A 12,069-nucleotide genomic window follows, 5' to 3' on the forward strand; every position below is an offset into this window, starting at 1 on the left:
TGAGTCCCTATTGCTGGGAATGGATGATATTGTACTGACAGCTGTACAGCTGGACACCGATGGTTGAAGGAACATTTGGAGTAAGGTTAATGAGGTTCACTGTCTGTCCTGTACATTATCACCTGAATCAGGCTAGCTAAGGTAGGAGACTTTTTGGGGGAAATCCTTCAGAGAGGAGAACAAAGGTGTGGGTTTGAAAGAAGAGAGAAAACCTTTGTCAGGATTGATTTTGGGGGTGGGGAGTTTTGTACCTTTAATTTCGTACCTTATCTTGCCTCTGGCTACAGAGCTGTGAATGCACACAGCAGACCTCACAGTAAAGTTAATTCTTAGTAAGATGTTTGTGTGATATCTTCATAAAATTATTTTACCATTTCTGAAGCTTTAATATCCTTTACTCAGAAAAATCATCATTGTTCTGATGAAGACATTTTCTCATTGACATCTGTCTGCACTGCTGTCGTGCTCTTTGATGTACTTCAAGTATCTGAGGAAGAGAAGCAGTTTTCTCAATTAACAGCCTATGTTTCATAATGTGTTGAACTCATGGGAATTTGCATTTAAGGACAATTAAACCTCAGATCTGATGTTTAAGTAACCTGTGTTATACAAAATATATTGTCTGTTTGAAGTTTTCCCAAGTATGAATTTTCACAAGTTTGAGATAACAGAATTTAGACATAGTATTTCAAATTAAACACTTCCATTAGTTTTCAGCTTTCTTTAAAGGATACATCCAACATTTCCTTTTTGTCAGTACCAAGTTGGATGATGTCTTCTCTTCAATGTGCTCCAAAAGGTATTTTTATATATGTTTTTAGAAGGAAATTCAGTTTCTTACATGCAGCTGTTGGCATTTTAGAGCCATGGAATGAACCAATAAAAACACGTGTTCTTTTAAAGAACATCTATTTTTACTGGACCTTGCTAACAACTAGTGACACAGAATTCAAAAAATGTTGGCTCAAATGATTCGAAGGGCTGCATTGTTTTAAATTCTATTTTTAAAACTTTTCTTTACAGCAAGGTTACAGTAAAATTTCATATATTCCTGCTCTTATGAAAAGGAGTGCTTGCTTTTAGAATGTTATTTCAATATTTTAAAAGTATCTCAGGCATCAAAGTTGTAAAGTGTAAAATTTTATTAAGACATACACAGTGTTGCTGTTTCAGACTATTATTATAATGCTTTCACAAAGAAGGTAATTGGAGATTTTACTTCCTAGAGAGACAAGAATAAATCAGAATATCTTCTGTTAATACATTGTTTCCAACATGGTAAAACACTTAAGTGCAAAGGTCAAATTAGCTCACCATTTCTTTCAATGATGTCCCGAATCAAATTCATGCAGTCTACTACTTGAAAATGCCCCAGATATTGGGTTGTTTTGGGTTTTTTTCAGATATCAGCTATCAAAGTAGAAATGAAGTGAAAGAGAAATTACAAAATGCTCCCAAGTTTGATGTAAATACAATCATATCAAAGTTGACTTGATAGGGAGCTTTATCCATTTTATGTTACCTGTGTTGCATCTTTACTGTATTTTACTTGTTCTGTGTATCTGCTCTGTACACCAAGGTCTTCTCATGAAGTCCTGTAGCTAGATTTTGCTGTTAGCTTATTTTCACCTAACTTTTGGAAACAAGAGACTAGCATGGTTACAAATTCAAGTTTTAAAGGTAAATTGAGATTTTTAGTCTTTCAATAATATTTATTATTGTAAACTTGTGTTGTTGTCAAATTGTGGATTCCAAAACACTGTTTTGAAGAAGAATGTTGGCAAAGCAGAAAAACGAGTGTCCTGGTGATCATATAGGATGTATGCAGTGTCTGCAGTGGTAGATTGATGGTTTTATTAATGATGTTTAGATCATGTAAACTATAGAAAAAATGTTGCTAAAGGAAAAAAAATAAAAGTAATCTGAGTTTAGTTCTTCAATAGTTTTATTATCACCTTCATGTTTGCAAACACATAATTTTCATGCTGGACATGGAAAAAGAGTTACATCTGGGATTCTGTGATTAATGATAATGTGTGTGCGCGTGCGTGTGTGTGTGTGTGTGTGTGTGAGAGAGAGAGAGATAAACATAGATGCTAAATATCTCAAGTATGTGAAAATACTTCCAGTCAAATGTATCTTAATATTTTATCTGTATTTCCCTACCTATGGGAAAATGTCTTTTTTTCTTGCAATAAAAATGAAACTGTACATTAAGGAAGTTTACAACACATACTGAGAGATGTACTAGGCCACAAAAATTGACTGCCTTTAGAATAGGTAATCCTGTTAGAAATAAACTCAGATTTCTAACAGAAGTAATGAAATATAACAACAGATGGGTGAATGGAGTTTTTAATAGTACTTTTGGGCTGTTTAAAATGTATTGAAATAGAGGATTAGATAATTCTGGTTTATATACTATATTGAATACCTGATGAGCAGTATATTGTTAAGTCTTATTTTGTGTTTAAGGTTTGTATGTATTGGCATGTCTCAAGATTCTTTAGCATTCCTTATTTTAATTAGGCCTCATTTATCATTTTCTCAGTTCTGAAGCTTTCTGTTTCACAGTTTTCTTTTTTTAGAGTTTACATGAGCCAGGCTTCATTGTCCCATATACTGAATTGCTCAGGAGTAGGATGCGTATACATGATGGGAAGCTCAGTTCTGTGTTGTCCACAGTCACTAAGACAGCACAAGAAACTGACATTTCCAGGTCTTTCATTTGAGACAGCAATGCTTACATGGGCATTATATCACCATTCTTACTCCTTTTTTGCTAGTGTTTCCAGAAAGTATGTATTAAAATATGTTTTATCAATTGTCTTCTGTTCCCACAGTCTATTAGCTTTGGATTTTGGTGACCATCTCCAAACCACTTCCTTGTAATACTTCATTGTAAAATGCTTCTCCTGGTACTCTACTTTTCCCTAGTTCTAACAGTTATTCCCATATGTCTTCTTGGTACCTCATCTGTTTTGTTTTCTTTTTTTTTTCTGTGAAACAGTTTTTTTGTAAGGCAAAGAACTGTCTGCAGACAACTAATTTCTCTTTCAAACCAGGGAACTGGGCAAGACCATTTAGAGTTAACCTAAAAAAAAGCAAAATATAACTTAGTTTACAGCTTGCAGATTTTTAATCATTAAAATAAATGCTCAGCAGACAGCAGTAAGTCTACAGGTATAGGCACACAGTAACAAGTGCTAATATTTTCATTTTTTGTCATTAAGTTTTTAAAGAAAACAATCTTAAAACTTCTTTCAATATGTTGTGTTGGAGAATGAGAGTAACCTTATAGTATGAAAAACAAAAGTCTAAAAATGTCATCTATATTTTCATATAAAAGGCTGGAACCTTGATTTGGGAGGAGGGTCTTTCATTTCAAAAAGCATGCATTCTTTCCTTTTTATCTACTTAATACATAAAAGCCAAAATCTAGCATGTATTGGTATAACCGGAGCAGAAATTCAATCCAGCACTCTGATAAATATCTTAGCTGATATATAGCTTTTTTGGCATACTATTGGACTGGGAAGAAACTGAATAAAGATACACATTTTAAAAATGTAGCTTTAGTACTGTCTGGGATTGTAACTTGCTTTTGTCTGATGCTTTCACTACTGCAGAAATGGTGATGGGGTTATTTACGTTAAGTCGTTTGGCTTGTTGAAAAAAAATATGCCCACACTCCTCTACTTAATGGGATTCTTTCCTCGTTGCAGTGCAAACGGCTGGAGCAGGAGCTTCATCATCTGAAAGAGCAGAACCAGACTTCAGCAAACAACACGAGACATATGACTGCTGAAAACAATCAAGAACGTGCTCTGAAGGTAAATCTCCATTTCTTCTTGCAGGCAAATTAAGGTTGTAAGCCCCTGGTGCCAGCTTTCTGGGCTGCATATATCAGTTGTGTACATTTCGGCAGAAGTGAGCTATGGTGTTTGCCAACAACTGCTTCTTTAAACACAGATACAGCACCCTTCTGTTATGGTTTTATTTTATTTTGCGTATGAAAGCAACAAGGAAAAAAAAAAATCATATCCTCCAAATTATTGGGCTAGTAATTAGCACTAAATTCTTGAGATCTGTCCTTGCAATATTGCATTGTATAAGGTGATGAAAACTGCAACTATTTGCCTCGTGGTACCTTTGGAAAACTAATATTTTAAAGCATGGCTGTTTGATCTGCTCCCAGCAGTGTGTGCTATATTAATAACATTGTTGACCGATACTACTAGTGACCACATAGTTGATACTACTATTTGCAAAAGGGTAGCTACTTGGAATTGGGAGGAGGAATAATAAGTCTTGTCAATAAGAATAAAAATGAGCAGAGAGGCAGGAGAGGGTCAGAGAAAGGACAGTGTAAAGTGACAGGTTATTGCTGCTTTGAGAAAGGGAAATTGTAATGTCAGTGGAATTGATAGCTACATACCCTGCAATCTCACCGCTAGCCAGGATAAGAGACTGTGCCAGGTAAGATGTGCACACCTCTTCAGCCACTTTATTCTTAAAAATCTCTTTTAATAGTGGGGATACAATACAAATACAGAAGTTACTCTGTTTATACTGTGCTGTCATTTTAAAACTGTTTGATTTAGACAGTAAGATCCAAAGGTATCTCCTTTATAGATAGATAGATTATCCTCTGCCTCCTTCTTTTTTTTTTTTTTTTTAATTTTTTAATTTGGGAAACATCATTATACATACAACAACTTGACCTAAGAAAATTATAAGAATAAAAGTAAATCCTTGTGTATTTTGACATTTCTCAGTAAGAAAAATAATACATATAATAATAATAAAGGGAGAGAGGCTGTGTGCCACACAAATGCTGTATATTCCATGGGTTTATAATTGCCGTCAAAATCTACGGTGAATGCTGCAAAATCATTTGAAATACTGAAAGCAGATGACTAGAAATGGAGATCATAAACATTCAGGGATGTTCTGACTGCAGTAACAGCATTGTTTTAAATCTGGAGTCACTAAAAGTTAGTGCTTCCCAGTCATGCTACTTACTGAACATAGTACTGTTTTTCATTAATTGCATGCTGGCTCATTTTTTTCTGTGTCATTGAAAATATTGTGCAGAGAGCCTTTCTGCTAGAAAAAAGTTTTATTTAAGCTACGCTTTTTGCATTTAATATTGTCTGACATAACGCTTAGAGAATAATTATATTTTCAGAGCAAGAAGTGATTTGATAGTTCAGAGCGTTACTAGGATTTCATTCTAAGCCTGATATTGCTCTCCCAGCACCTAATCTTTAAAGAATTTCATTTCTGACTGTCACAGGAATTTTTTTATTTTTCAAAGTTAAAGGTTAATTGATCATAGTCTCTTAGAGATGAGAGTCTGGGGAGGAAAAAAAAGACCACTTTTCAATTTTTTTAAAGTTGAACTTCTTTAATATTGTAACATGGTAGAGTTTGTCTCAGTTTATATTACTTTTGCCTACAGTGAGCACAGGTCCTTTGGAATATTTTTTAAAAGGCCAAGTTGTATTCTTGACCTTGAAAACTTTAAAATGCCCCAATGAAATATTGCCAATAGTAGTTAGCTTCGATATACAGCACATGAGCGTGCATCCTGACCTCATGTAAATGAAAAGCTTATCACCCACTTTTAGTGTAGCCACAGCCTGGAAAACTGATGTGTGGTAAGGATGAAAGTCATGTCAGTGACTCGCTCAGGAGTGGGTTTGGTCACAGGTGCCTGGGGCGCTGCTGCTGCTGTCAGGGGCACAGCTCCCAGAGAAACATCAGAGCTCTGTGACTGGTCACACACGTCCCCTATGAAACCCTCGTGTTCCTGGCTGTCACCTCCTGCCTCCTGTATGCACAGGAGCTCTTGCAAGGCTGCATGCAGAGTGCATGCACAGACCCAAGCATCCCGTCTTGCCCCCTCTCCACTTCAGAGCACCCTCTGGACATCTGACCATTTTCAGAGAAATAGGACACATCATTTGTCTCTGTGGTACAGGGTAAATATCAACTCAACTTTTATTGTCACCATAATCCAAGGAATTACATTTATTTTAACCACCTCCACATGCAAGCTGGGGAACTGTGCTTGCATGACAGGTATTATTAACCTGTCCAGCAGAAGGAGTCCAGGTATTTCTTCTGAGACTGTTCAGGACAGTTTGTATCAAGGTAGTTGTTTTTTTAAAGAAAACTGTAATTTTCCCTATTCTCTTACACTTAATTAATGTTGAGGCAATCTGTTTTTTCAGTTTGGCCAAAGATGTATCCTCAGGATGAGGAATTTGATCTGCTTTAGATTTTCTTAAGGGAGAAACAGAAGTGTAAACATCAGTTGTGGTGCAGGGATATTTGCAGTCTTAACTGGATAAAAATAAGGTAATCAGGATCAGCTAGATTAAGGATGGTGTGAAAGTTTGTGATAAAAGATGAGATCATTACCTCTGTGGGACGCTGAAACACACTTAAGAACAAAACCCAATGGCTACTTTGGTTTCTTTTTTACTTTTTAAAATCATCTCACAGTAGTGAGTTGCTTGGAAGGAAAAAAGTGTAAGACTAATCCACAAGAAATCTGTTTCATTCCACTGATGTTAGGGTCTATTAGGTAAAATGAGCTGCAAGGTTTCAGATTTATTTTTTGATATCTGAACTCACAGGGCTTCTGCCACCCTTCACTGAGGGAGTAGCCATCCATAGTCAGGAGTGAGGCAAAGAGGCAGGGAGACACATTATAACTATGGGAGATGGGTGGCAGCAATAATTTGGCTAGGTTCAGGATCTGGAAATCAAAAGGATGATATAAGCACTCCTTTTCAGATTTTTGGTTTTGCAGATTTAGATTCCATGTCACACCTGAGGATAATGTGAGAAATAAACTGTATCACACAGAAGGCATGCAGTGCACTTTGTAACATGCTATTTCATCTTACTGTGCCATATAACATCTTGGTAAGATAGCTCTTCTTAATGAATCTCTGCCTACATATTAGAGGTATGTGATTTAAATTTTCCATATTTAATGTATTTATTGCATAGAAAATTCCTTATAGTACTATGGGCCATCCAACCCCACAATGCCAAACTGGCACCCCTGTTATAATATTCTTATTGGTCATAGGGGATTGTATTAATTGACTGAAAAGTCCAATTTCAAATCTTCCCTCCAGGCAGTGCCCACAGCTGCACAGAGGTCATGCAGAGAAGCATGTGGGCCCCTATTTCCATAGTTAAAGTAAAATAATCCTCTTCTTTGTGAAACCATTTTTTAAAATCTCTTATTATATTTCACATTGAATTATAGCTAAATCTTTTTGGGATAATTGCTTCCTAAGGGCCTATACATTTGCACTCTTAGTACATTTTCATAAAATAAGATCTGAGAGTGCTTTGCAGTTCTAATGTGGCAAGGTCTATATGTAAGATTATTCATTTTTGCTAATGTGGCAGGGTCTATATGCTTTGATTATTCATTTGCATAATTACCATTTGGTCTCTACTGATTCTGATAAATGTATTCTCATAATACACAGAAACAAGTGATTCAATTGAACATAGAAAAGTAAAGAATTGCTACTTTTTCATTATTTTTCAAATATTCACTCATTTTCCTGTTGTTCGCTTTGCCGCGTGTAATATTCGAATTCAGAATTTTCACTAATACATTGTTTTCTAAAGAAAAGTAAAAATTTTGCCAGTGTACATGTCCTCTTTACTAGTTGAAGAGGAATAGGAAATAATTCTTGTGAAACCAATAACTTAATGCGAAATTTCATGGAAAATGTTTAACTGGATTTGACTGAAATAGAGATAGGAAACTTTTTTTCTTCTTTCCACAGGCCTTCTTCATTTTGTCATTTCTAATTATCTCAAAGCAGCTACTAATCTACTTTAAAGATTAGAAAGACATACTAATTTTATTCTCAAGGCAAACTTTTGAAAATAAGCAGACTATTTCATGGTGATATACAAATCAGGTGCCCTTTACTGACTGAATGAGGTTACTCCATCCAATTATGATGTCATCAGAACTTGTAAGGGTTATTAATCTCCTTCAGAGCTGTTGAGATGTTACATCTTTTGTTATGATTGGCTTTTTTGTGATGTATGCCTTTCTTTTTAGTTGTGATTTTTTTGTAGAATTTATCCCACATGTTTTCTTAGTTTTTTTAAGAATATAATAAATTTAGAGTTAGAGCCAAGAAAGTGACCTGAAGGAGCCATCAGAAGTTTGTCTACAGTAGTGTCATAAAGCAGCTGTGCCTGGGGTCATCTCTCTGCTTTCTGCTGACATGTAAGAATCAGGTCAAGGGCAGGAAATCCACAATGCACAGCAGTTTGGTAGTTATTCCCATGATGATACCTGGGAAGAAGCCACTCTGGAATACTTAATTTAAGTATTTCTTGATGCCTTTGAAAAATTGTAAGAAGTTCTTTTTGATTCCCAGAATTTCCCAGATTCTTAGAGTAGAAATCATTGTTCCATACCTGCCTGACAACATCAACCACAGAAACAAGTTCAGCTGACTGGTCAACCTGTCATCCATGAAGGGCATCATCACAAGACATTCTGTTATAAGAGCATAAAAAAATTTGCAAAAGTTTTAACATGAAGTATAAAATGTTTGCTACTGTTGAAAAGCACATGCTATTCATGCTATTGAGGTATACAATATTAACCATTGAAAAAAAAAGTCTTTCAGATGATGTGGCCTTTATTTGCAAAAACTAAGTAATTCTGAGTGGTGTTAGGTTTGGTGCTTCAGAGCTGAAGTTACATAAATTTAGAAGTTTAGAGCTGGTTTATGGCTATAAAGCCTCTGATTTCAACATGCTTTTGAAATTAAATCCAGGGAAACATCTCTGAATCAGTGATGGGAAACCAAGAGATTTTAGATCGAAGAGATCTATTCAAGTTCCAGTTCAGCATATAATTTTTACATTTTAATAGTTATTAATTTCATCCTTTCATATAATTTTACATGGGGTACACGTTAATTCACTGGAGAGCTGGAATGTGCGTTTGGAGTGTGTCAAGGCTCAGCCACATCCAGAGCACCACCCTGCCACCTTCAGCTGCTGTGACTGCTGTGCTGGAGTCACTGCAGTGCTGATGGAAATCAGCTGCTGGTTTGCCTGGATGGTGCAGCTAACAGATGAATGGCTGTGTTGTCCCCTGGTGAGATGGGTGGTACACCTTTCTTCAGCTCCTAGCTACAAAGTAACTAGACACTGAAGAGTTTAAAAGTTGGTGTTGATCCAGCTGTCCGTATGGTGTTATTGTTTGGTACAGATCGCTTTTTATTTAGAGTGGTTGGGTTTTGGTTTTTTTCAATGAAGCACCTCAGCAATATTCTTATGTTGGACAATCCACCCTTTTCTCTCACATTTAGTTATGAATTCCTCTGGCCTGTGTTCATGGTCCCCTCTGGATCTAACAAAGCAGCAACCTGTGAAAGCTCAGCAGAAGAGCTCATTTTGTGGAGTTACCCCAAAAGCGATCATGCTTTTCATCCTGGATGTCATGTGCTGCTATCTAGAAAAAAGGACTGCTGTCACATTTGCAGATGATTTTATGGGTGCATTTGAAGATAGAATGCCAGCTCATATTGGAAATGGAAGGGGTGAAGTAGATTGCAGATGAGTCTCTCAGTGAGAGGTAATACACTGTACCCTTGCATTTACTTACGGTCTGTATCTGTTTTTCTGAAACTAAAGGAACACCTCAGGACCAATGGGAATAGTTAACAGGCTTCTTGGAGGTTATCTGCAGCAAATAGTAAATTGTTACAGCTAACCCTGAAAGGTTCTGCATGCTATTCTTCCAATAACTTACATGGGGATAAAATACAACAGGATTTTTCAAAGTAAGAAGCAGTTTCTAACTTTGTTTCAGAGCTGTTTCGGTTTCATCTCCTAAGAAGGATTTCTCTTACTCAGCTTTCAGAAGAATTGTTCAGCTTATAGAAAACCATAATGAATTCCTTTCTCTGGCTAGTACCTGTCCTAACACAGGATGTGCCCTCATTTAAATGCCTGGGCAATGTGAGAGAAAAATTTGCTACCCCGTCAATAAAATTTGTTATAAAGCACATGAGATCACTATTAAGTTTTAGAGTGGAGGTTTGACGAAGTTTTGATGCTTAAATTGCTTTTAATTGCATAGTGGAGGTAAAAATAAAAGAGTAGTAAAACTTGGAGCATGCCGCTGACAACCTGGACGTGAATAAGAATGCACAGACATTTTTCTTCCGTTGCTGCCTCCTAGACACTTTATCAGACAGGGTAGACACAGTTGCAATCTTAATTGCATTGAACAAAGCCTTTGCTTTTGCTGCACCCAGAAACACTTAATCACAAGGTCTTAAAGTATGTCACTGAGGTTAGACACATGTCTGTTCAGCTCTTATCCATGCTAGATGATTAGTCACTTTATGGCTTGGTGTTATTATATAGCACCATACACCTCAGAGGATATCAGTGTGAGCTGCTGCATCACGCCATGAATGAACACTAAAATCAGGCCACAGAAACTCCTGCAGAAGTAATTCTGTCCATGTTCCACTTGGATAATAATTTTCTGCATTCATTTCTCTTTAAGTTACAGTGTCTCCAAAAGCTATTGCTCCAGACTCTAACAGCTAGCCTGTCGAGTTAACTGTGTTTCTGGAGAGGAAGAAAATAACTCATATAATCCTACAGTGAGAAAAATGTGAGCACTTGTTGAGTGGTCTTTCAAGCAGTCATTTGAAGTTTCCTTCAACCCAATTGTTCTTTTAATCCAACTTGCATCATTCAGGGCTGGAGATCCTCATGGGATGCCTCAAAGGGTTTCTTCTTCATCTGCTGTCATATATTTAGGGGTGTAGCAGTTTGATTATGTGTATCCCTTATGGGCTAATTTAGTGTGTGTATTTGACCATGAATTAGAAATTTGATATACCAGTATTAGAATCAGGGACCAGTTTTATCAACTGGTTTTTTTAGCCATCAAACCTAGGTAGTAGGCTTTATTTAGTTATATAGATTTTGAAAGAAAGTTGTTCACAAATGCAGTACCATTCTTAGTCTCCTCCCATCTGGTAGTTAATGTTTTAGCACTGTTTGATTGATACATTTGACTTTCTGCAAGCTTTTTCTGTACTGAGTTACACTGACATTTGGTCTTACAGTTTGAGGGGTGCTACATTTCAGTGTTCTGCAGCATTTTTAGGTTTTTGTCTAAACTCTGTTAAAGGACTGCAAAACTGGAACAGTTTATGGGCCTGGGTCAGATCTCAAATCTATGTATTCTATAAATAAGTATTCTGAAATAAGGAGATGTTCTTAAGTTGTAGAAGATGAAACAAACTATGCAGGTATCCCATGGACAATTATGAAGCTGTCTCCTACCTGCTCTTTAATTCCTTATCTCCACAGAGGTGACAGCTATGCCTTAAACCTGTGATTAAAAAATGGTGTGTTGTAAAATACACTGAAATTCATCAGTATCTTGTAAATTAGAATCACAGAGTCTGATACATATGCAAAACATACTGTAGAAACTACAGTCATGTTAGGAAAGCTGCTTATATGTGTTCAGAAATGTGTAGATGTGGTACTTAGAGTCATGGTTTAGTGGTGGACTTAGCAGTGCTGAGTTAATTGTTGCACTTGACCATAGATATCTTTTCCAACCTTTACGATTCTGTGATGATTCTCTGATTACAGGGAAAGGTGAGTTCTTACAAAATCAGAAACTCTAACTGTAGTTATAATCTTTGTTGCCATCTCCAATGGTATAATTTGTCACCCCAATTCTGGGTTCATTTTTCCTTCCTTCTGCTCAATACCATGTCAATAGTAGTACTACTGTGAACCTTTGTGAGTTCTGAGGAGGTGTCATATTGCTGCACTTCAAACAGTCGCGAAAAAAAGTATTTTACTTTCCTACTAGTATGGACCTTCATTTCAGGATTACATGGATCAGGAGTTACAGCCATATGTTCATCTAATTCTAAAGCAATCATGAAGCCAAATGTATCAGACTTACTACAAAAAACTAGGATTCCTTCCTTCATTTGCCACTTTCAGATACTATGA

At 36.3% G+C, this 12,069-nt stretch overlaps 1 protein-coding gene across 7 annotated transcripts in view; it reads left to right on the forward strand.

Moving 5' to 3' along the window:
• MIPOL1 (mirror-image polydactyly 1) overlaps positions 1-12,069 on the forward strand; it is a 184,808-nt gene that overhangs the window by 84,595 nt on the left and 88,144 nt on the right. For all 7 annotated transcript variants that reach the window (XM_086891698.1, XM_023927849.2, XM_023927852.2 and 4 more), the window contains exon 9: positions 3,726-3,833. In XM_086891698.1, the coding sequence (XP_086747824.1) occupies positions 3,726-3,833 (108 nt within the window). The remainder of the gene's footprint in view (positions 1-3,725; positions 3,834-12,069) is intronic.

This window comes from Cyanistes caeruleus, chromosome 6 (genome assembly GCF_971803275.1).
Source record: "Cyanistes caeruleus chromosome 6, bCyaCae1.hap1.1, whole genome shotgun sequence".
NCBI classification, from domain to species: domain Eukaryota; kingdom Metazoa; phylum Chordata; class Aves; order Passeriformes; family Paridae; genus Cyanistes; species Cyanistes caeruleus.